The sequence below is a fragment of the Hypanus sabinus genome, unplaced genomic scaffold, assembly GCF_030144855.1.
Source record: "Hypanus sabinus isolate sHypSab1 unplaced genomic scaffold, sHypSab1.hap1 scaffold_62, whole genome shotgun sequence".
Lineage (NCBI taxonomy): Eukaryota > Metazoa > Chordata > Chondrichthyes > Myliobatiformes > Dasyatidae > Hypanus > Hypanus sabinus.
The window spans coordinates 793,908-820,349 of NW_026781476.1; the positions used below are offsets into that span (position 1 = coordinate 793,908).

Sequence of the window (26,442 nt, forward strand, 5' to 3'; positions counted from 1 at the left end):
ACGTGAGGGCAGATCCCGGTGTTGGGAGCCCATGTGTGACGTCAGGCGCGTGGGGGGGTAGGAGCTATGTGACGTCACCTGTGGGAGAGCGCAGGCATTTAAAAGCACCTTAATGGACTTTTCAGTGGGACAACAACATTAATCACGGGTTTCATCACTGAATCCAGAGTTGTTGGATGTAAAGTCCCCTGTTATGTGTCCGGCTGTGCCGTGTTGTTGGTGGAGTGGGCAGCGTGGTGTTTGTCCCGATTCGGGTCACAACACCAGAATTGCCAGCGGGGTCCACACACAGTGTATTAGCCAACAGAAAACCTTTCGTCCCTGCAGTCTTTGTCTCCTGGTAAACTCAACACCCTGACAGTGTGGACCATAGATACCCCTTCCTCTCAGAGTCAGGGGATCATTCAGACAGCTGATCGATATATATTGGTCATTAAAATTCACCCAGATTCGTTTGGACGGATTTGACGTGGAGTTTGGGGTGTCACAATGAAAGGGCCGGATGGCCGAACTCTCTCCGCTGTCCAAACATCCTTCCAGGTGAGGCGACACTTCACCTGTGAATCTTCCGGGGTCGCCCGTTGTGTCCGCTGCTCCCGATGCGGCCGCCTCTACACTGGTGACACCGGCTCCACCGCAGTTGTGCGGGGTAGGAGTGTTTTTTTTTATGTGGGACTCGATGTTATTGTTCCCTTTTGTGCGGAGGGGTGGGTTTTGGGGTTTGATGATTGGGATCCCGTTCTTCTTGAACCGGGGGGTGGGGTGGGAGTTTGATTTTTCTTCCTGAGCGACTTTCATGCTCTTTCTTTGTTTCGTGGTTCTATGGAGAAACAGAAACTCAGTGTTATTTATGGATAGCTGCTCTAATAATAAACTAACCTTTGAACTATCCGCTCCGTGCGGGAGTTCCCGGTGTCCAAACATTTTCATTCTGATTTTCATTCCCGCTGCTACCCGGCCTGCTGTGTTCGGCCAGCGTTTTGTTTGTGTTGCTTTGGATTTCCAGAATCTACAGACTTTGTCGTGTTTGTGATTTACCTCTCCGTTGTCCTTCCGGCCACCGGCCACTGGTGGCGCTGTATAGATCTCCAGCCACTGGTGGCGCTGTGCAGATCTCCGGCCTTCGGAGACGATGTGCAGACCTCCGGCCATCGGTGGTGCTGCGGAGAAACGCCTGCTGAACGCATGCGCGGTGCCGAGTGCCGCTGTTGCTGGCGGTTCTCCGATTCGAGCAGGGATGAGTCGGGAATGATCCCGGTGTTGTGTAGCTGCCGGAGCTGTGGGGGGGGGGGGGGGGGGGGGGGTGTGGTGGTTTGATTGATAAGTTCGTGGCCTAAGTTGGAAGGCCTGAAGTTATACAGCGCTCGGTGCCTGCACGTGTAGTTCAACTCTTTGAGTGAATATGCAGTAAGTTTGAAGTTAATAACTTTTGTGGTATTTCTGTTTCAGATAATTGAAAATTGCTAGGTTTTGTAAAATTGACTCCTTCCACCTTAGGCCATAAACTTATCAATCACTTCCAGTTTGTGATATCCAATTTGTGTACATGCTCATTTCATTTACTGAGCAACTGCCTTGCCCCATACGTGCAATGAGCAGGTGCACAAATTGGATGTGACATATATAGGGCTTCCTATAATGGCAAGCAGTAAACCAAGGTGAAAGAAATATATGAATTCCAGAGCTCCACAGAAATATAGTGACATTAACAAGATGACAGCCTATCATTACATTTCAGTGTATAACTGGTAAAATTAAACATATAATACTTAATTTAATAATATGACAAAATATTGCATTGTTGCACTTAACCAATTATCATAAAATATAATTATCAAGCAAGTAAAATAACTTTGTTTGCTTAGAAGCCAAAGGGTTGTTACTGAGAAAAGTTTACTTTAGGATTAGCGAGTAATCCACGGACCACCATAGATGTAGCCTTACTAATACGACTGAGTCAGAGCAAACGGCAGGGCCTGCAGCGTTTAGCAGTGTTCCTCAGAGGTATAAAAATAACAGAAATAAAGCAATTCATTTTTTACAATTTTAGCCACCTAAATTGGAACCAAGTAATCAAGTATGAAAAAATAAACTCTGATGAACTATTGCAAAAGCCACGAATATTGCTGAATGTTATTCTCAAAAGTGGTGGGTTGGTAAATCTGCCTCGTACCATTTCTCTCGCAGAAATGGTTGGACGGGAAGTGTATCTGTGAGTGTCGATACAATCTCCTCACACGTCGGGTGTTACATAGTTCGACCTTTACAGATCCTGTTTAGTCTTTAAATATATAAAAAGTTAAAGAAGTTTGAATCTTTACATAAATTATTATCGCATTTATACAAATAGAAAATATCGTTGTTTGGAAGTGACAAATGTTAACGGGAGGACAGCAACCATTTGGGAGTTTTGGAAATGCATTTCATCTCATTCATTGCCTCACTAAATTACTCTTTTTCCTATCAACACAAAGAGAAAAAGAGCCTCTTTCCCATTAGCTACAGTTGGTGGAGCGAGGCCAAGGGGTTGATCCGCTATTAATGATAGTTGAAATGACGTAAAACTACCTTATAGCCCAGAAATGTTTTTTTTTTCCATTTAGCTTGTAAAACAAAACTAAATTTATCCAGGTGTAGAAGAGGATTTTGGATGATTAGCTTGTGTATTTGATCAAAATCAGGAAGAAGATGAGCGAGCAGTGAATTTCTCTTTCATTGTTTTCAACTTCTAAACTTGGGTTTCTATGTTCATTCCTTGCTTAATATAGCTGCTTCCTGGAATCCAATGGTACCCATTGGAAAGAGCAGGGAAATGCTTGCACTTCTGTACAGGTATTTCCCAGCTTCCTTGGACAATGGGTCGAGCGAGAAGGAATTTCACAAATACCTAAATAAAAAACAGTCACAGCTCCAGGATTAAACCAAAAACGATCAAATATCCTAATGTTATTAGTGGTACTTTTCCCCACCAGCCAACACCCCCACTTCCCAACCCCCTGCTTCCGTAGAATTCCCTCTATTTAATATGTAGCTGCTGTTAAATTACCCGCTTGCTTATTTTGACTTTTTTACAGAGGTATCGGAGCAGTTGTCCGGTGAGCTCTGGTAGCACTGCACCTCTGAATGTATGATCCCTTCTCCCACCTGGTTCCATCTGCTTATCTCTGCTCATCTTGATCAATCTCTGTGCAGTCTCCTAAACCCATCTTCCTGCTTCAGTGATTTACATCTCCCATCTGGGTCATCTTCGGTCCACCCTGTATCCCACCTCCTCAATGTTATATATCAGCAATCTTTCTTCCAATCTCTGTCTTCATTGTGAAGTGTTCTTTTGTACCTTTGGCCTCGCTGAGTCATTTCCAGAATCGGCTTTTGTTAGCTGGAATGCCGGAGGGTCATCAGGTCCCATTTCTGTTGTGCATTGGTGTGGAGGTGCTCGTTTATGAACAGTGACGGGCTGACACACTGCAGCATTTTGCTGGCAGCAAAGAGTACTGGGAGAGTTGGTGCTTGGGCTCTAATCCTGTGATCGGCTTTCCAGGCAAATGGAACTGCTGGTGTTTTAGCTTTGACTTTGGTTTGAGCTTCTACAGAAGGGGCCGGATGCTCGTCCTGCAATGAAGCAGAAATTTCAAGCAGCTGGACATTGGTTGTGGGGAAATCCTAGATTGCACTACCCAGTGTGAGATGTGGGGACGATGTGTGAGACTCTCAGGGTCGGTGAGTGGCAGATTAAGCTGTGTGACTCTGAGTGGTTGGGTCCTGGGATATCATAGTTTTTAATCCAGCTAAAGTGGACCCAGGGATCGAGCTGTTTGGGCTTGTGAGGTGTTGATCGAGTATTTCTGGTCTGGGATCAGATGTTTGTTTCTGGAGTTCCTTTGGAAGCAATGACTGCCAGTCTGAAGAGAGGATGAGTTCCCATTCCATCCTCACAGGGAGAGGCTGTGAGTAAACGGGCTGTTCCGTGTTTACAACAGTAGAACTAGTCCCTGAGTCTGGTGTTCAAACTGTGTTTGGAAATCACACAGTGGAAATCAGGCAGCTGTGCTGGGGATCTGCACTAAAAACTGAAAATGTTTGAACTGAATCTGATGAAATATTATTAATTGAATTGTATTGTAAGCTGTTCCTTACCTGCAGAGTCTTTCTGGTAATTCCAGTTTCTTTTTATTTCTTGGTTTATATTTCATGAAATGGACCTGTTTTAACCTGGAAATGAAAATGGCTGTGATAATTTGTAGGCCTCCGTTAGAGTCTCTGCAGGTCTCCCCTCTCCACGCCAACGATGTTGTCCAAGGGAAGGGCATTAGGACCCATACAGCTTGGCACCGGTGTTGTCGCTCAAGGACACACAGGCAGCCTCTGCCAAGGCTCAAACTAGCAACCTTCAGATCACTAGACCAATGCCTTAACCACTTGGCCACGCGCCAGCACATGTGATAGTAGAACAGTAATGAAAGCACATCTTTTCCCTGTCAATTATCCTGGAACCGATTTTTCTGTTTTTCCTGGAAATGCGTTCAGTACAGTGTTCCTAACAAGGTTTACATGAATAATCTCAGGAACGATCGGTGTTATGAATGAGGAGCATTTGATGGTTCTGGACCTGTGCTCAATGGTGTTGAGAGGGACGGTGGGGGTGGTGGAGGGATGTATGGTTAATAAACCTACCGAATGCTGAAAAGCCTGGATACAGTGGACATGGAGAGGATGTTTCCATTAGACACAGAGTCTGTGATCTGAAAACACAGTCTCAGAATAAAGATGCTTCCCCTTAAAACTCAGATGAGAAACATTTTATGGCCAAAAGATGTCTGATCTGTGGAATTTGTTGCCACAGAGGTTGGTTGAGGCTGCCATTTGGGTATATTTGTGAAGATTAATATACTGATGATTGCTGAGTAGCTTCAGGGTTACAGGAGGAAGGCAGGAATATGTTGTTGGAATAAAAATCAGCCCTGGTTGAATGGTGGACAGACCAGATGGATTGAATCACCTGATTCTGTTCCTGTGTCGTATGTCTTACCGTGACTGAATGATGGCTCCTTCTTATCCCATATCGTCTGTGACATGTGAGGGACAATAAAAGATTGTTTACTGAGATCATTACATCTGCCTTCAGTGTTTAAATTTCAGTGAGTTTTGTTCTTAGTAACATTACACAGAAATGTTTAGTTCTCCTTTTCATTATTAATGTGCTTCATTGTCTCTCTGTTTAAAGTTCGACCAGTGGTGAGAGGTTTCATGGAAGGAAAACCCCAACTGGACGCAAACCACGACTGAAGACGAGGGAACAGCAACAAGTGAACCAGCCCGAGGACTGAGAGCACCGACTGGAGAGGACCCATCTGACTCGGAGATTCCAGTGATTCAGTCAGGAGAAAGTTTGGTGAGTCTCATTTACTCAAACACTGGTCCTTTAGACATTACATACCTGTACAAAGGAAGGGAGGAAATAGTTGGAGTGAGACTGAATGTGCCCAGAAGAACCAGTTATGCCTCTGTCAGACCCAGTTGCAATCACTCCAGGACTGGTAATGTGCTTCCAGCAGCCCGGCCCTTTGAAACCACTCCCATTCCCTCACAGTGGTTACTCAGTAAAAGATCCTGCATCCTCTGAAGTAGCTTTTGGTCAGATCTGAGTGGGGAGAGGGAAAGAGAGGGAAGTGTTTTTACTGACTGTCTTTCAAAAACATTAATTGTTTGAACTTGCTGCAGACTCTCTACCCATACCCTGTACTTTCTCAACCAAATTATTGACATAGATGACAAGTAGCAATGGGTGTAACCCCAGGGAACGTCACGAAGCATGGAACTCGAGTCCAAGAAACAGCCTCTCACCATCACCCTCTGCCTCCTACCACCCAGCCATTCCCAGACTCTGGGGCTCTGTAACAAACTCAATGTTAACAGGAAGATTAGTCACTGATTAAGATGATGAGAGAATTGTGGCCTCCTGAAAGGACACGCGAGCTGAGCTGTCTGATTCACTGGACCAGTTCCACCCTCGTTGACAACGTAATTTACCCGTTGCCCATCCACCCACGTCATATCACCCACAGTACCCCAACCACTCTCTGTCCCGCCAGTGGCCCCACACCCTTCTGACCATTCATCCCACACCGACACATAGACAGGCCCCCTTCACCCACGTTCACCCTCCCAGCTTGGGGAACCACAACAAACTGATCCCGCGATCTCGACTCAGTGCAAAACTAAAACCAGGGATGCAAGACTGGAGAGCCCGGAGCCTCCAGCTGTCCGGCTCGGTCCCGGCCCTTTCCCACAGCAACCAGCCCTCGATTTACACAAACCCGAGATTAACCCCTTCCTCACCCCCACCTGAACAGGGGAAACACCCGCATCAGCTGGGGTTGAGCTGCAGTTGGTCCCCATATGAGTTAAAACTCCCCGCTATCGGATATGGAGACCAGAATCGTACGCGGTAAAACCACATAACAATTACAGCACGGAAACAGGCCATCTCAGCATTCCTAGTGCGTGCCGAACGCTTACTCTCACCTAGTCCCACTGACCTGCACTCAGCCCATAATCCTCCATTCCTTTCCTGTCCATATACCTATACAATTTTTTTTTAATGAAAAAATTGAACCTGCCTCTACCACTTCCACTGGAGGCTCGTTCCACACAGTTACCACTCTCTGAGTAAAGAAGTTACCCCTCATGTTACCCCTAACCTTTTGCCCCTTAACTCTCAACTCATGTCCTCTTGTTTGAATCTCCCCTACACTCAATGGAAAAAGCCTATCCACATCAACTCTATCAATCCCCGCATAATTTTAAATACTTCTATCAAGTCCCCCCTCAACCTTCTACGCTCCAAAGAATAAAGACCTAACTTGTTCAACCTTTCTCTGTAACTTAGGTGCTGAAACCCAGGTAACATTCTAGTAAATCTCTGTTCTCTGTTGACATCTTACGTATAATTTGGTGACCAGAACTGTATATAATGCTCCAAATCTGGCCTCACCAATGCCTTGTACAATTTTAACATTACATCCTAACTCCTGTACTCAATGCTCAAAGGTCAGCATACCAAAAGCTTTCTTCATCACCACATGAGCTTCCTCCTTCAGGGAAATATGCACCATTATTCCTAGATTTCCTCACACTGTCTACAAGCTTTCTCTATTTGTGAACTAACCTCTTCTCTCCTAGTCTCTTCAATCTGATTCCCACCCCCCCAACCATTCTAGTTTAAAGTCTCCCCAGTAGCCTCCACAGATCTCCCCGCCAGGATATTGGTCCCCCTAGCTTTCAAGTGCAACCCGTTCTTTTTGTACAGGTCACACCTGTCCCAAAAGAGGTCCCAATGATCCAAAAACTTGAATCCCTGCCCCCTGCTTCAATCCCTCAGCCACACATTTATCCTCCACCTCATTCCATTACTACTGTCACTGCCGTGTGGCACAAGCAGTAATCCCGAGATTACTACCTTTGCAGACCTTCTTCTCAACTCCCTTCCAAGATCCCTATATTCTCCTTTCAGGACCTCTTCCCTTTTCCTACCTATGTCATTGGTACTTATATCTACCACGACCTCTGGCTCCTCACCCTCCCACTTCAGGATATCTTGGACGCGATCAGAAGTATCCCGGACCCGGCACCAGGGAGGCAAACTACCATCCAGATCTCCTGACTGCGTCCACGGAATCGCTTGTCTGACTCCCTAACTATTGAGTCCCCTATTGCTACTGCCTTCTCTTTCTCTACCCTTCTGAATTACAGGGCCGGACTCTGTGCCAGAGGCACGGCCGCTGTTGCTTCCCCCAGATAGGCTGACCCCCCCCCAACAGTACTCAAACAGAAGTACTTATTGTCAAGGGGTACAGCCACTGGGGTACTCTCTAGTACCTGACTCTTCCCCTTCCCCCTCCTAACGGTGACCCACATGTCTACCTCCCATGGCCCCGGTGTGACCACCTGCCTGTAACTCCTCTCTATCAACTCCTCGCTCTCCCTGACCAGACGAAGGTCATCGAGCTGCAGCTCCAGTTCCCTGGCACAGTCCCTTAGGAACTGCAGCTCGACACACCAGGCGCAAATGTGAACGTCCGGGAGGCTGGGAGACTCCAGGACCTCCCACATCCGACACCGAGAACAGCAAGCTGCCCTCACACTCATAATTCCCAGCATGGAACCGTAATCGCATGGTGGATTTGTTCCGTGACTTGTGAACATACGTGATTAATGACCCTGCAACTGGGGACTGAGTAAATAGTTCATCTAACAATTCAGATCATACACACCAATCTCCTTGCCTTTCTCCCTCACCCCGAGCTACTTACCCCATTTCCCTCACCACACCCTCCTCACAGTCCGTCTTCCTCATAGGGCCCTCTACTCCAGCCCTCCCTTCCTGCTCCCTCTCTCCCTCACTCTCAACTCTCCCTCACCCCTTCCTTATCATCACCCCTCTCAATCATCCGTGCTTCCTCACCGCCTCTCTCCCTCCCGCTTCTCTCTTCCCTATCCCTCTCAGTTACACTGCTACTTGACCAGCCTCCCACTCTCTTTCACCCCTTTCCTTGCGCTCTCCTTTTTTGCCACTCTCTCTACCCCTCTAGTAATAAATTGTACTCCTCTCTCTTGTTTCTCTTCATCTCCTCACTCTGTCATGCCTCTTTTCATTTCTCTCTCACTCTCTCCCCTTCTATCCATCTCTCCATCTGTTTCTCTTCCATTCTGTCTCCCATTCCACAATCCCTGTCCCTACCCCTATCACCCGCCATCCCACTCTCAATATCAGTCGCCCTCTGTCTTCCCCTCTCCATCTCCTCCTCTCTCACGCACCTCAATCAAACTTGTCTCTCACTCACTCACCTCCGCCACTCTGTAACCACCTCCATTACCAGCTCTCAACCTCTCTCTCTCTCTCCCTACATCCCACCCTCCCACCTCTCTCAAACACTCTCCCCGCTGCCTCCCGTATCCCACACTGTCTTCCCCTCTTTCTCACCCTCTAAATCTACCACTCACCCCACGCGTTCTCCCTCTTCGCTCCCTGTCAGTCCCACTCCTCCTCCTCCTCCTCTCTCCCGTCACACCCCGCACTCTCCACCCCATCCCATACAGTGGTATGCAAACGGCTGGGCACCACTGGTCAAACTTCCTGTTACTGTGAATAGTTCAGTGAGTAGAAGGTGAACTGGTCTCCAAAAGTCTCAAAATTAAAGACAAAATATTCAACATTTTAAGCAAGATTAGTGTATTATTAAAAACACAAAATGCTGGCAGAACTCAGCTGGCCAGACAGCATCTATGGGAGGAGGTAGTAACGAAGTTTCAGGCCGAAACCCTTCATCAGGAGTTTAGTGTATTATTTCTGTTTTGTACAATTTTAGAGTGGGAGAAAAAAGGGAAAGGAGCACCAAGGAAAAGTTCGGGCACCCCAAGAGATTTGAACTCTCAGTTAAATTTTACCAAGGTCTCAGACCTGAATTAGCTTGTTAGGGCTATGGCTTGTTTGCAATCATCATTAGGACAGGCCAGGCTGTACAAATTGCAAAGCTTTATAAATATCCTGACTCCTCCAACCTTGTCCCAACAATCAGCAGCCATGGGCTCCTCTAAGCAGCCGCTGAGCACTCTGAAAGTTAAAATAAATGATGCCCACAAAGCAGGAGTAGGCTATAAGAAGATAGCAAAGCATTTTCAGGTAGCTGTTTCCTCAGTACATAATGTAATTAAGAACTGGCAGTTAACAGGAACGGTGGACATCAAGTTGATGTCTGGAAGACCAAGAAAACTTTCCGAAAGAGCTACTCGTAGGATTGCTAGAAAGGCAAATCAAAACCCCCGTTTGACTGTAAAAAACATTCAGGAAGATTTAGCAGACTCTGGAGTGGTGGTGCACTGTTCTACTGTGCAGTGACACCTGCACAAACATGACCTTCATGGAAGAGTCATCAGAAGAAAACCTTTCCTGCATCCTCACCACAAAATTCAGCGTCAGAGGTTTTTCTGACTGAGGGAGAGGTTGTTTTCTTGACACCAGACAGCTGTTGTTCAGAGCTCAGACAGAGTCAGCATCAAATGCTTGAGCCTGGTGCGATGGATGTGTTGAGCTGTGGAAATCACGATGCAAGAAGCATTGTAGGAAAGCCAGAAGAGCCCAGGGCATGGAATTGTGATATCGTAGGCATTACTGGGAATTGGTTGCACCCAACAGTCTGAGGAATCTGGAGGAACAAATTTGTAGAGAGTTCACAGACTATACCAAGACAAAAAAAGTTGATATAGTAAGTGATTTTAACTTTCCATATATTGACTGGGACTCCCATACTGTAAAAGGACTAGCTGGGGTAGAGCTTGTCAAATGCTCCTTAATGAATACGTAAAACATCCGGCGTAGAATTGTGCAATAAGCTGTTGGGAAACGATCTAGGGCTGGTGACAAAAATTAGTGAATGGGAACACTTTGTGTATAGTGATCACAATGCCATGAGATTCCAAGTAAGTACGGAAAAACAGAGCTCTGGACCTCTCTTGAGATTCTAGATTGGAGAAAGATCAATGTTTATGGTATTTGCAAGGATTTGAAAAGTGTGGACTGGGACAGGCTGTTTTCTGTAAAGGAGTACTTGGTAAGTGGGGGTTCTTCAGAAGTGAAATTTTGAGGGTGCAGAGTTTGTATGCACCTACCAAAATAAATGTTGAAAGGTAACTGGTGCAGGGAACCTTTGTTTTCAACTGATATCGAGGCCCCGGATATTTTGTTCCTCTAAATTCCTCAGGCTGTTGGGTGCTACCAAGACACATTAATGACTACAATATCATACTTCCACACCCTGAGCTCATCTGACTTGCTTTAGTTGCCTTCTGTTGGTTTCTTAAAGCTTCCCAATGTTTTTTGCTCTATTATTTGCCCTCTCTTTGGCTTTTATGTTGGCTTAGGCTTCTCATTTCAGCCACAGTTGTGTCCTCCTGCCTTTCCAATGCTTCCACTTCTTTGGGATGTGTCTATCACTCAGCTCCCGAGTTGCTCCCAGAGACTCCAGCCGTTGCTGCTCCATCGTCACTCCTACCAGATTCCCCTTCCAGTCAGGTTTGGCCAGCTTCTCTGTCAGAGAAACATGGAGAAGGTCAGAACAGAAACATGCCCACTCTGGACGATCAGAATAGTAATCTATATGGGAGAAAAAATAGATAGGGGTGGTTTTAAATAGTAGTTTTGCATCCGTATTTACTCAGGAGATGGACACAGAGTCGAGAGAGGTGAGGCAAGGCAGCATCAAATTCAGAGAGCATGGACAGATTACAGAGGTGGAGGTGTTTGCTGGCTTAAGGCAAATTAGCATGGATAAATCCCCAGAGCCTGACTAGTTGTTCCCAAGGACCCTGCGGAACACAAGTGCAGAAATTGTCGGGGTCCAAGCAGAGATATTGAAATAATCCTTAGTGACAGGTGAGGTACTGGAAGATTGGAGGACAGACAATGTTGTTCCACTGTTCGAGAAGGGGTCTAAGGATAAACGAGAAAATGTTATGTCAGTGAGCGTGACATCAGTAGTGGGAAAGTTATTAGAACATATGTGCAGGAACCGGATATATAAGTATTTGGATAGATGTGGACTGACTAAGGATAGACAGCATGGTTTTGTGCATGGTGTGTCATGTCTAAACAGTCTTACAGTGTCTCTCGAGGAAGTTATCAGGAATGTGGCTGAGGGCAAGGCAGTGGATGTTGTCTACATGGACTTTAGCAAGGCACTTGACAAAGTCTCATATGGGAGGTTGGTCAAGAAGATTCAGTCATTCAGCATTCAAGATGAGACAGTAAATTCCCACTGTCTGTGGGAGAAGCCAGTATGGTAGCAGATGGTTGCCTCTCTGACTGGAACCTGTGACTGGTGGTGAGCCACAGGGATCAGTGCTGGATCTGTTGTTGTTTGTCATCTATATCAGTAATCTGGATGATAAGCTGGTTAGGGATCAGCAAATTGGAGGATGAAACCGAGACTCGGGATTCAGCGGACTGTGAGAAGACTATCATGGCTTGTAGTGCGAACTGGACCAGGTGGAAATATGGCTTGAGAAATGGAAAATGGAATTCAATGCAGAGAAGTGCGAGATTTTGCATGTTGGTAGGACCTACCAGGGTGGGTCTTACACAGTGACTGGTCGGACATGTAGGAGTGTTGTTGATGAAAGGGATCTGGGAATACAGGTCTATATTTCACTAAAAGTGGTGTCACAGTTCGATAGGGACGGAAAGAAAGATTTTGGCACATAGTCCTTCATAAACCAAAGTACTGGATGGTATGTTATGTTGACTTTGTACAAGACATTGGTGATGCCTAATCTGGAGTATTGAGTGCAGTTTTGGTCATCAACCTACAGGAAAGATGTAAAAGGGGTTCAGAGATTTCAGAGAAATGCCAGGTCTGGAGGACTTGGGTTATAAGGAGAGACTGAAACAGGTCAGGACTTTACTCCTTGGAATGTAGAAGATTGAGGGGAGATTTGATGGAGGTATACCACAATTATGAGGGTTATAGATGGGGTAAATGCAAGCTGGCTTTCTCCACTGAGATGGGGTGGGACTACAACCAGAAGCCATGGGTTAAGGGTGAAAGGTGAAAGGTTAATTGGAACATGAGGGGAAAATTCTTCACACAGATCTGGGTGTGGAATGAGCAGCCAGCAGAAGTGGTGCATGCGAGCAAAATTTAAGAGGTTTGCATAGGTACTTGGATGAAAGGGGTATGGGAGTAGAAAGTTTAAATAGTTCAACACCAACTGGGCCTGTTTCTGTGTTGTACTTTTCCATGACAAGAACCTTAAATAATACTACCATTCATTCGAATTCCTTTTAAGAGCTGTGCAGACCAACCGTATATCTGAGTAGGAGAAATCCTCAATTCCAGAGTTTCTCCATGTCTCTCTAACGTTGAGGCAAGTTACTGCAGTGGTTTGCCATTACCTTCTGCTGGGTGAGGGGCCAAAGAGATCACCAGCTCATAACCCAGCACGGATGGAATGCGTGCAGGGGAGCCGGCCGGATTCGAACTCAGGACCTTTCATCTCAAAGTCTGGCGTTGATGCGCCATGAGAGGGTTTCTGTTACTGTGGGGCCTGATACCCTTTCAGCTCAGTGGGAACAGGGAATAATACCATTGAAGAGAGTCAAACTGAGCCATCACATATTGGAGATGGCAGAAGTACCCCACCCTTATAGAGCATCAGAGAGTTTGTGGGTTTTTCCAGATACCAGCACTGTGCCCGGTTCGAAGATGATTTCGCTCTCCAACTTGTGTTGAACTTCACTGTAACAGTGTGATACCAAATCAAACCTTGGCAACTCAAGTGATCTCATATCAAATGTTGTCCTTCACCCACTGATGGATTTTAATTTTTTTTACAGGTTAAAAACGACAAGGAATTTGTCTATGGGAATTCAAACACAACACACCAGTTGTGCTGTCTCTGTTTAGATATTTAAGGAGCAAGAGATTCAATCAACCATCCTTCCTGCTCAGACTGTGGGGAGAGATTCACTCGGTCATCTGACCAACTGACACGTCCGTCATTTTACACAGGGGAGAGACCGTTCACCTGCTCAGACACTGGGAATGGATTCACTCAGTAATCTCAACTGAAGCTACACACTGGGCAAGGCCATTCAACTATTCTGTGTGTGGGAAGGGGTTCAGTCGGTCTTCCCATCTGTGGACACACCAGTCAGTTCACACTGAGTAGAGGCTGGTCATCTGCTGAATTTGTGGGGAAGGATTCACTCGGTCATCTGATCTAATGGCTCACCAGCGAGTTCACACCGGGGAGCGGCCGTTCACCTGCTCAGAATGTGGGAAGGGATTCACTCAGTTATCCAGCCTACAGAGACATCAGCGAGTTCACACTGGGGAGAAGCCGTTCACCTGCTCAGAATGTGGGAAGGGATTCACTCGGTCATCCCACCTACTTGAACACCTGCGAGTTCACACTGGGGAGAAGCCATTCTCCTGCTCAGAATGTGGGAAGGGATTCACTCAGTTATCCAACCTGCAGAGACATCAGCGAGTTCACACTGGGGAGAAGCCGTTCACCTGCTTACAATGTGGGGAAGGATTCACTGATTCATCCAGCAGACTGAAACATCAGCGAGTTCATACCAGGCAGCGGCTGTTCACCTGCTCAGACTGTGGGAAGGGATTCACTTACACATCTAATCTGAAGGTACATCAGCGAGTTCACACTGGGGAGAAGCCGTTCACCTGCTCAGAATGTGGGAAGAGATTCACTCGGTCATCCCACCTACTTGAACACCTGCGAGTTCACACTGGGGAGAAGCCATTCTCCTGCTCAGAATGTGGGAAGGGATTCACTCAGTCATCTACCCTACTGGTACATCAGCGAGTTCACACTGGGGAGAAGCCATTCACCTGCTCAGTCTGTGGGAAGGGATTCACTCGGTCATCTGGTCTCGAAAAACACCAGCAGGTTCACACTGGGTAGAGGTCATTCACCTGCTCAGACTTGACAAAACTGTTTGACCAGGAAACAGAAATCTGGGAGCTTTGAGCTGGAACAGCAAGAGCAATGACCTGGAGTCCTGAAAAAGGAAGGAAATCAAGTTGAGATATAAAAAAAAACATCAAAGCATCACTAAAAAGTTGTACTTTCACCTGCAGAGGGAATCAGACATGGCTGATCAAGCTATTGGGAAATCAGTTGAGCAACTCAAGCTAGAGAGAATGATAGCAAAAAGATTGTTTTCTCATCTGGCCAACAGTATTACCAGGACCTACGAAGACATGTCTGAAGAGGAGCTCAGAGTGAGTTTCAATAAACTCACAATAGAAGCCGAGAAAGTCATGAAAGCCAATGATGATGCGGAGGCCGGACTCACCGCAGAACGGGAGGCGGTGCTGAACACATAGAAAGTAGCTGTGTTAACTGAACAGCAAAAAGCCGAGCTGGCAAAGACGGCAAATGAGTGTGAGTTGAAACTGAAGGAAATCAGAAGGCTGATCCTGGAGACTCTTTGGACCAACTTTGGAAATGTTGAATTGCTCATAGCACTACAAGCAGCAGAGGATGAATGTGAAGACGTCACTGCTGTACAACCCGATGGCCACCAGGAGGCGTATGGCTTCATGCTTAACCACCTGCAAGGACTGGTAAAGACAGCGAAGGAGGTGGGAACGATGGAACCGGCCAGGGGATCGGAAGCACCTTCAGAGTCGCCTAAAGGGGCTCGAACTCCAAAACCCAATCTGGTTTCCAAGAAGGCCCACTTCATACAGGCAAGGAGAAAGGAGGATGCTGAAAGACTAACACCGACGGCATTGGCCTTTTCCTCCAATTTTCCCACGCCAGCCATCAGACTGAAACCGACGGCCCTTCCCAAGTTTACTGGCAGCATTTTCACAGGTGGAGAAAGGACTGGGAAGCACTCCAGAGGCAGAGAGAGCCAACCGGTTCAAGAGAGGTGGAAAAGGTTCAACTGTTGGACAGTCTTGACGACAAAGTCAGAAGAGACCTTCGCCTCAAAACTTATAAAACTGCAGATGACATCTTCTGTGTTCTAGAATACCGCTATGGAAATGGAGTGTGGAAATCGGAAGTGGGATAGTATTGACGCAGCATGCGAGCAAAAATGCGGGGGTTGCGGCTGCGGAAACTGCCAGCCGGGCGGCAAAGGAATGACTCTTGCTGAAGAGAGGGAACTTGTATACAAATTCATATACAAAAAAAAAATCAAAGCAATAGTGATAAGGGAGAAAGAAAGGCATGAATATTGACTTCTGTAACTTCCGTTAATGCCCCTCCTCCCCTTCTTACCTCATCCCTGACATGCTTAGTTGCCCATCACTCCACTTGTTCTCCATCTCCCTCTGGTGCTCCCCTCCACCTTTCTTCTCCCTCGGCCTCCTGTCCCATGATCCTTTCCCTTCTCCAGCGCTGTATCACTTTTGCCAATCACCATTCCAGCTTTCAGCTTCACTCCACCCCCTCCGGTCCTCTCCTATCATTTCGCATTTCCCCCTCCCCCAACTGCTTTCAAATCTCTTAGTATCTTTCCTTTCTGTTAGTTCTGATGAAGGGTCTCGGCCAGAGACGCTGACAGTGCTTCTCCCTATAGATGCTGCCTGGCCTGCTGGGTTCCACCAGTATTTTGTGTGTGTTGTTTGAATTTCCAGCATCTGCAGATTTCCTCGTGTTTGCACAATATACGAAGGATACTTCACATTATGGATCATGTACACAAAAAAATAAAATCAAAGCAATAGTGATAAGCGTGGATGCTGAAAAGGCATTTGATTCGGTTAATTGGAATTTTCTTTACAGAGTTTTACATAGATTTGGTTTCCATAACAATTATTAAAACTATACAGGCACGATATGACAACCCTACCGCTAGGATTAAAATCAATGGATATTTAATCAAATAGTCTTACCCTAGAAAGGGGCACAAGACAGGGTTGTGAATGGTCAGCACTACTCTTCGCATTATATCTGGAGCCATTAGCTCAATACATCAGACAAAGTGGGGAATTACTAGTAAAGGGACAGAGCATAAATTGGTTTGTTACGTGGATGACATTTTGATCTATCTAGGGCAACCAACATACTCTTTACCTGATTGATGCAATCCTTTGAACAATATGGTCAATTATCAGGATACAAGATCAACATAGATAAAACCCAATTACTTTCATATTACTATAGCCCAGCAAGAGAAATTGAAAGTAGATAACCCCGGGCATGGCAAACAGAGTCTTTCAAATATTTGGGCATCATTATGCCAAAAGATTAGGCAACATTATCAGAATGTAATTATCAGCCTTTATATAAAAAAAACATTAAGGAATAGATAGCAAGATGGAACCTGATTCCTTTCTTTTAGTTTCAGTTCAAGGAGTGAGTCTATTATAATGAATACACTGCCCAGACTGTTATAGCTCTTTCAGCCCCTACCAATAGAGATTAATCAAAATCAATTCAATGAATGGAACAAGATGTTATCAAGGTATATTTGGCAAGGTAAAAGGCCTAGAGTTCATCTCAAAACTTTGCAATTAGCAAAGGAAAAGGGTGGATGCGGCCTAACTTCTCTTCGAGGTTATTATTTTGCAGCACAGTTGAGAGCTGTGATATGCTGGAGCAACCCATCGTATGACGCACAAAGGAAAAACATTGAGGAGCGGGTACTTCCCATCCCCATACAAGCAGTTTTGGCTGATAATAACTTGCAAAGGTACATAAATAATATTGATAATCCATGGGTGAAATTGACTCAATGTGGAAAACTACTCTAAAAGAATATAATCTCAAGGGAGATACTGCAATTCTTCAATGGTGTACATATAACTCGGATTTTACACCAAATAAATTGGATGCTAGATTTAAGGACTGGACAGCTAAAGGAATAACAGTTCTTTGCAACATAATAAAAGAAGGAACACTGTTCAGCTTTGAAATGCTGAAAGGGAAACATTTAGAAAAACAAGATTTTTATCAGTATTTATAGATGCGACAGTATGTTAATAGGATGCTTAAGATTGTAACCAAGGCAAGTACGTGCATGTTAGAGCTGTTTAGAAAAGCATATAATTCAGATAACGGTAGTGGAATTATTTCAAGCATGAATAAGGGTTTGTCAAATCTTAAAATACATTTGACTTCATACATTAAAACAAAATGGGAGAAGGAAGGAGGGATAATTATATCTGAGGAAGAATGGACAACAATATGGAGGTATCAATGGAAGTGTACCAGTTCACAGAAATGGAGGGAGTTCGGACAGAAAAACTTGATAAGATATTTTATTACACCCTCTTAGAAATCCCATTATGATAGTAACCTCGCTGTTTGCTGGAGAAACTGTGGAAATCGAAATGCAAATCATTATTATATTTTTTTGTGACTGCCCTGCTATCAAAGACTATTGGAGGGGGATACACAATGCCCGACATGGCATCTTTAAGTGTGAAATACCCTTGGGGAGTAAGACCATATATTTTGGATATATACCTCAAGAATGGTTGAAAAAAGATAAATATTTAATGAATATGTGGTTGGTGGCTGGTAAAAAGACTGTTACTGGGATATGGTTATCACAGGAGAGCCCAAGGTTAAATGCAAGGATGGAAATTACAATGGACATTTACAAAATGCAGAAGATAATCATAATCTGGAACAATTTGATTCATACTGGGAAAAATGGTTTAACTACATAATGCCTCATAGGCCTGATTTTATTCTCACAAATCATTTAATATGTTGTTAAAAAAAGATCACTCCCTACTTGTACATAGTTTTTTTTCCTTTTGCTTGTTTTTTCTTTCACTCTTTTCTATAAGTGTATACCTCAGATAAATTCAATGCTGAGAATTGTGACATATATGATTATATGATATATATCTACAATGTCTGAAATACACCTTCTGGAAATGTTTGTTTGACGATGAACTTCAATAAAAACAACAAGAAAAACATAAAACTTTTAAGTATATATTTTCATCAAAAATGAACAGGATTCAGCACTCCATGTGTGTATTTGCAATCGTGATAAGAAATACAGACCAGAACACGTACATGTGAGGCCAACTCAGAACAATAAATCATCACTCTGGAAGAAAACATTAAGCAGTGGAATGAGTATGACCCTCCATGGGAGACATCCCAACGATCTGAGTAGACTAGATGGTGACAAGGAAGCCTTGAGCACCTGAGTGAGAGTTGGTGACCTCTCCCCAAAAAACAAAGGGGTTCCTTGCAGAAATAAAGGACGTTTGACAAAAGGGGAAAAACATCAAAAATACATGAAATATTAACAAACGAGGCAGTTAGTGCAGAAAATGCCAGAGAAACTAGACACAATCCAACACACTCCAGGATCCTGCAGCAGTTTAACTCAATCTGATTACTTACAAAGGTACAAACAAATGGCAAATATCATTTACCAAAATCTTGCTTTAAAATACAAACTCATGAATGCCCATCACTTCAGAAAGGTACCATAAATTCAAGCCCGATACAGTTTTAGTGTCAAAATCTTACATATTATATGATAATCAATACATTATTTCAGATAGGACAATCCATAATAAAAAACCGGTTATAATATTACGGGATAACCAAACACGATCAACTCCCCCAGCAGATTAAACCATTCCCAACTCACACATGTTCCTCAACCAGTGGAGCACCTCACCACAGGCATTGTTTGTGTCATCAGTCAGACGAACAAAAGATTTTCTCTGTCAATCAGCTTCCAAATGTTGCTACTCTGTCATTCGTTGCCACGCCCCACTGCTGCTTCCCTTCTCCTCATCATACGTTCAGAATCCAAAGCCCCAATCTCTGCCCTGTGTAGACCCCCCTCGGGTTTCTGACCCTGCTTCGTTGAACATCCGACAGGTGGATCCCCATTCTGCTTTCAGTCTTTAAAGGACAGGGGTGTTTTCAACAAATTTTAGAAGCAGGGAAAATGACACATAATATGGAAATGAGTCGTGAATAAGGAGGTTAACTAGCAAAGTCATTCTTCCTCAGTCCAGAGATGAGAGGGGCGAAGAACTTGTTGGAGAGAACTGCAGTCATCTCGTCTTCTTCAGACTGCAGATAATGCAAGGGGAACCTCTTACACCAGCAAATGGTGACTGCAACCCATTTCGCAGGGAGAACGAGAGGGGAACAACAGGGGAGGATTTAAAAGGCGTGTGGTGGAACAGAATCAGTGGTAAGGTTTAGCAGGCCTGAGTTGACTCTACTGTACACTAGCACTGTTATAAATTCAACAGATTCCGAAGACTTACTAATGAGGCCGACATAATGCAGGTGTTCCAAACTATAAGTGTACAGAAACGGAGAAAGTGCGCAGGAGAGAATTCGGCCTTTTCTCCTTGGAGCGACTGAGGATAAGAGGTGACCTGATAGAGGTGTACAAGATGATTAGAGGCATTGATCTTGTAGATAGTCAGCGGCTTTTCCTCAGGGCTAAAATGGCTGCCACGGATTTAATGTGCTTGGGAGCAGGTACAGAGGAGATGTCACGGGTAAGTTTTATACTCAGAGTGGTGGGTGTGTGGAATGGACTGCCGGCAATGGTGGTGGAGGCGGCTACGATATGGTCTTTTAAGAGTCTACTGGATAGGTACATGGAGCTCAGAAAAATAGAGGGCTATGGGTAACCCTCGTAAATTCTAATGTCGGGACATGCTCAGCACAACTTTGTGGGCCGAAGGGCCTGTATTATGCTGTAGGTTTTCTATGTTTATTTTTTTCCTTTACTCCACTTTTGTGGAATCAACAGAGAGGACTGGTTTAAGGTGAGAGAGGATTGATTTAATAGGGATCCCAGGGGAAAATTATCAATCCACTCTCCCTTCCGTTTCATTGTTTAACTAACACGATGAGTGCACTCTCAGGTTGGAGGAGCAACACCTCATATTACTTCCGGGTAGCATGAGCATCGATATCTTTAACTTCTATCTCCACCTTTTCATTTCATCAACCCACACGCCAGTCTCTTCCATTATGTCTCCTCACTTCTCTCTTCTCCACGGCGGATCGTCTCCCTCTCATTCCCCTTTACTTTCTTCCCCATTGTCCGCTCTCCTCTCCTATCAGATTCCTCCTTTTCAGTCCTTTGCATTTTCCACCAACCACCTCACAGCGTCTCACTTAATCTCCCACCTCCCCCGCCCACTCACCTTCACTCTTATCTGGCTTCACCTATCATCTACCAGCTTGGACTCTTTCCATTCCCCGCACCATCTTATTCCGGCTTCTCCCCACTTCCAGTCCTGATGAAGGGTCTCGGCAGGAAATCTCTGTTTTGCTTCATCCCCTCTATAGTAGCTACCAGACCTCCTGACTTCCTCCAACATTTTGTGTCTGTGACTCTGCATCTCCAAAATCTGCAGAATCTCATCGGGACAGAGTGCAGAATGCAGAGACTACATCGGGTCTCACTGATGTCGAGGAGGCCACACCTGGAAAACTGGAAACAGTGGATGACCTCAACAGTCACGATGCTGAAAAGTTGCCTCAAATGGAAGGACTGTTTGGGAACCTGACTCGTGGTGAGGAAAGTGTTCTCGGGCAGGTCTGGCACTTCATCCACTTGCAGTTGGCTTCCAGTCCACTTCACAATCGCTGTAAACCTCTCCCTTTTGTGGACAACACTACCACTTGGTGGTGATTTGCCATAACAGGACCCCCCCCCCCCCCCCCCCGATTTGTGGACTCCATTGTCACCAGGTGGCGCTCTGCCGCAATAACGCTGAGAGACAGAAATGTAACGCTGCAGCCTGCTGAAATATTTACTCAAGATTCAGAGTTGTTTAATTCCATTTACAGCAGGCACGTGTAAACGAGGTCGAAATAATTATTACTCCGGCTCCAATACAACACAAAAACACAATAGTAATAACATATATCCACAGCTTATATACTGTGCACGGATTGATTGTATGTTCATAAAGTGACGCTCGGCATTGGATGCCTGCATATAAGATGACAGACGGGAAATGATAAAGTAGATGTGTTTGGTGTTGTGGAAGGGTGGGTTAGAGGGTAGAGATATTTATCAGCCTTACTGGTTGGGAAAAGTATCTGTCCCGGAGGCTGGTAATCCTGGTAAGGATGCTGAGCATCTCCCCACCAATGAGAGTGAGATGAATCGTCCATCAGTGGGATGGGTGGAGATAGATTATGAAAATTAGGTTGGTGCTTGATCTCAAGAGAGAGAATTTGGAAAATACTAATGAGGTGCTTTTAGAATAGCTTGTAATTGTGCCCTCTTGAAAAAAGTTAATTCTGGAATGGGTGTTGTCCAAAGAACCAAATTTGATTAGGGAGCTTATGGTAAAGGAAACACGTGGACATTGTGATCGTAACATGTTGCAATTCACCCTACACTTTGAGAGAGGAAAGGTACAACAAGATGCATCATTATTAGTAGGGCGAGGGGAACTTCGGAGGCACGGGAGAAGAGCTTACCAAAGTTGATTGGAAGGGGACACTAGCAGGGATGATGGCAGAATTGCTATGGCTGGAGTTGTTCAACTTGACAGCCTCAGGGTTGAAGAGAAACACATCATATTCCACCTGCAGAGCTCCAACAGGAAGGCATGAATATCGGTTTCTCCTTCCAGTAAAAAAATTACTGCCCACCTTTCCTTCTACATACCCCCGAGTAATGTAACTTTACACATTCTGACCACTGACATCTGGGACTTCCATATTCCTGCCAGTGTCTTCTACAGATAAGAGTGATGTACGATACTTATTCAGTTCATCAGCCATCATCTTTCACCCTCACCCCATTAATACCTCTCCAGCATCATTTTCCATTGGTTTGATATTCGCTGCTGTCTCTCTTTTACACTATATATGCCTGAAGATAAAAATAGTATCCTCTTTAATAATACTGGCTAGCTCACCTAAGTATTCCATCTTTTCCTTCTTAATGATTTTAGTTGCATTCTGTTTGCTTTTAAAAGCTTCACAATCCTCCAACTTATAGTAATTTTTGTTCTGTGCCCTCTCTTTGTTTTATATGTTGTCTTCGGTTTCTCTTATCAGCCACGGTTTTGTCACCTTACCTTTAGAATACCACTTCCACTCTGTGACTTCTGAATTGCTTCTAGAAATTCCAGCCATTGCTGCTCTGTTTTCATGTTCTTTTTAAACCAATTTTGACAATTTTTCTCTCATGCCTCTCTAATTCTCTTTATTCCACATCGACTTTAGTTTCTCCTTCTCTAATATCGGGGTGAATTTGATCAGATTAAGAGTGTTCTTTGGACTCAAGTGACCTAATTAATTCCGGTTCGTTACTACACCCAATCCAGAATAGCTGATCCCCAAGTGGGCTCAATCACGAGCTGCTCTAAAAAGCATGTTGTAGGCATTCTAGGAATTCCTTCTCTTCAAACCAACACCATCCTGATTTTCCTAATCACCTGCATGACAATCCCCATGACTATTGTAACATTGCCCGTTTGGCACTCATTTTCCATCTCTCATTGTAATTTGTGGACCACATATTTACTACTGTTTTGGGGTCACTATAAAATTCCCATCAGGGGTTTTTTGTACATTTGCTGTTCCTTAATACTATCCACAGATTCTACACTGCCCAACGCTATGCCACCTCTTATCTAACGATTTTATTTAATATTTCACCAACAGAGTCACACAACCCCACGACCGGCTTGTTATTTCACTAAACATATAAATATCTGGGAAACAAGAGGACTTGCAGGTGCAAGAAATCGAGAGAAATTCACACAAAGTGCTGGAGAAGCTCAGCAGGTCAGGCAGCATCTGTGGATGGGAATCAACATTTCGGGCCAATACCCTTCTTTGGGACTCCTGATAACCACGTATCTGGGAAATCAACAAGCAAAGACAACAGAAAGTAGTGCAATATTGAGAAAACCTGTGACAAAATTTATTTCAAGGCTTTAAAATCTGCGGAACAGAGCTCAATAATCAACAAGTACAACAAAGGCAATAAACACTTCCATCAATACCGACATTGACTTTTTTAAATGAAAATATCTTAGTCCCATTACGATCATAAAATTTACAAAGATAAGTAAGAACAGAAATGACAAGTTTAGAAAAGACTATTTACACTCAAACCCACCGGGATTAACACTTCCTTGGACAGAAGGAGGAAGAAGAATAACGCACATGAGAAAAAAAACGACCACAAGACACAGGAGCAGAATCGGCCATTTGGCCCTTCGAGTCTGCTCCACCATTTCATCATGAGCTGATCCAATCTGCCCTTTAGTCCCATTCCCCCACCTTCTCACCATAACCTTTGATGTCCTGACTACTCAGATACCTATCAATCTCTGCCTTAAACACACCCAATGACTTGGCCTCCACTGCTGCCCGTGTCAAAAAAATGCCACAGATTCACCACCCTCTGACTAAAAAAAATTCTCCACATCCCTGTTCTGCATGGGCGCCCTGCAAACCTTGAGTCATGCCCTTTTGTACTAGGCTCCCCCAGTCACTCTTGAAATTGCATTCAGCAATGGGGATGGACTAATATCCAGCTTGCAGCTTATTGGATCTTTCTCCCCAATGTGAACCCAGTCGTGTGTTACAAGGTTAGATTATTGAGTGAATCCCTTCCCATATTCACAGCAGGTGAACGGCCTCTCCCCAGTGGAACACAATGATGCAGCATTCGTGAAGACGGTTGAGAGAATCTCTTCGCAAAGTCTGAGTAGACGATCATCATCTAACCGGTGTGAACTTGCTGGTGTTTTAATAGACGAGATAATCGTGTGAATGCCTTCCCACATTCAGAGGTCGACGGCCTCTCCCCAGTGGAACTCACTGGTGTGCCAGTAGATCAGATAACTGAGTGAATCCCTTCTCACAATCTGAGCAGGTGAAATCCCTCTCTGCAGTGTAAACTGACTGGTGAGTCACTAGGTGAGATGATGTGGTGAATCCCTTCCCACAGTCTGAACAGGTGAACGGCCGGTCCCCAGTGTGAACTAACTGGTGTACTTGTAGGCTACCTAACTGTGTGAATCCCTTCCCACAGTCTGAATAGGTGAACAGCCTCTCCCCACTGTGAACTCACTGGTGTCCCTATAAGTTGAATGATCGAGTGAATCCATCCCCACAGTCTGAGCAGGTGAACAGCTTCTCCCCAGTGTGAACTTGCTGGTGTCTCTGTAGGTTAGATGACTGAGCAAATCCCTTCCCACAGACAGAGCAGGTGAAATCCCTCTCTGCAGTGTGAACTGACTGGTGAGTCACTAGGTGAGATGATGTGGTGAATCTCTTCCCACAGTCTGAGCCACACAACCCCATCAGTTCCATTATCCAAGTCATTGACAAACTATGTAAGAAGTTCCGGTCCGAATACTGACCCCTGAAGACCACTAATCACTGCTGGCCAACCAGAAAAGGCCCCTTTTATTCCCACTCGCTGCCTCTTGGCTGTCAGCCATTCCTCTATCCATGCCAGTATTACTTCGGATTTTTATCCTGTTAAGCAGTTTCATGTGTGACACCTTATCGGATGCTTTCTGAAAATCCAAGTAAATGACATCCACTGTCTCTCGTTTGTCCATCCTGCTTCTGACTTCCTCGAAGACTTGCCAGGCAAGATTTCCCTGTACAGAACCTATGCTGGCTTTGTCATTATATCATTAGTCTCCTAGTACACCAAAACCTCATCTGTTATCATGACTCCACACTTTCCCAGCCACTGAGGTTAGGCTAACTGGACTATAATTTGCTTTACTTTGCCTTCCTCCCTTCTCAAAGAGTGGATTGACATGTGCAATCTTCCTGTCCTCCGGGACCATGCCAGAATCAAGTGATTCTTGACGTGTCATGACCAATGCATCTGTTATCTCTCCAGCAACCTCTCTCAGGACTCTGGGATGTAGTCCATCTGGTCCAGGTGACTTATCCACTTTAAGAACCTGAGTTTGCCTCAAACGTTTTCCTTTGTAATAGCAATGGCACTCACTCCTGTTCGCTGACACCCCTGGATCTCTGGCACACTGGTGGTGTCTTCCACAGACAAGACGGATGCAAAGTACCTATCAAGTTCATCTACCATCTCTTCCCCATTTGTACCCCATGAGCATCATTTTCCAGTGGTCCAATATCAACTCTCGCCTCCCTTTCGTATATTTTATAACTGGTTGATATTATTGTATAGTTTGCTGTCTTATTTCACCTTTCCCCTTATAGCTTTTATTTTAAATTTGCCTGCTGTTGGATGTTAAAAGCTACCCAGTTATCCAACCTACTACTCACTTTTGCTACCTTATATGCTTTTGTACAGTCTTTCACTTCCTTTGTCAGTACTACGTCTGTGGGACATATCTATCCTGTACATTATGAACTAATCCCAGAAACGTCAGCCATTTCTGCTCTGGCGTCATCTCCACCAGCATCCACCTGAGGAATCACCTCTCTCATGCCTCTGAAATTCCCTGTCATTCCACTGCGATACTATGCATCTGACCTGTGCTTCTCCCTCACAAATTGCAGTAGGACTTCAATCATATTATGATCACTGCCTTCTAATGGTTCCTTTACATTAACCTGCCGAATAAGATCTGGGTTATTACACAACACCCAATCTAAGATCGCAGTTCCCTGAGTAGGCTCAACCATCAGCTGCTCTAAAAAGCCATTTCGTTTGCATTCAATACATCTCCTCTTTTGCGATCTCACGCCAATCTGACTTTCCCAATCCTCCTGCAGAGTGAAGTCACCCACTACAGTTGTGTCATTAAATTTATTACATAAAAGCCAAACATTCAGCAGTAACTGGGGCAGAAGTGAGGATACATGCTTTTACTAAGGAGAGAAGGGGTTTTTGAAGCGGAAAGGCCTGAAGGTAGATAAGACACCGCAGAGTTCAGAAAGAGGTGGCTGAAGAGATTGTGAAGGCATTAGAGTCATAAA

At 44.8% G+C, this 26,442-nt stretch overlaps 1 protein-coding gene across 1 annotated transcript; it reads left to right on the plus strand.

The window, feature by feature from the left end:
* Positions 1-1,358: 1,358 nt before the first annotated feature.
* Positions 1,359-20,017, plus strand: LOC132389650 (zinc finger protein 239-like). Its single transcript, XM_059962189.1, has 3 exons — positions 1,359-1,407; positions 5,225-5,392; positions 13,391-20,017. The coding sequence occupies exon 3, from the start codon at positions 13,780-13,782 to the stop codon at positions 14,479-14,481; it is 702 nt and encodes a 233-aa protein (XP_059818172.1). The 5' UTR covers positions 1,359-1,407; positions 5,225-5,392; positions 13,391-13,779; the 3' UTR covers positions 14,482-20,017.
* The last annotated feature ends 6,425 nt before the right edge of the window (positions 20,018-26,442 follow it).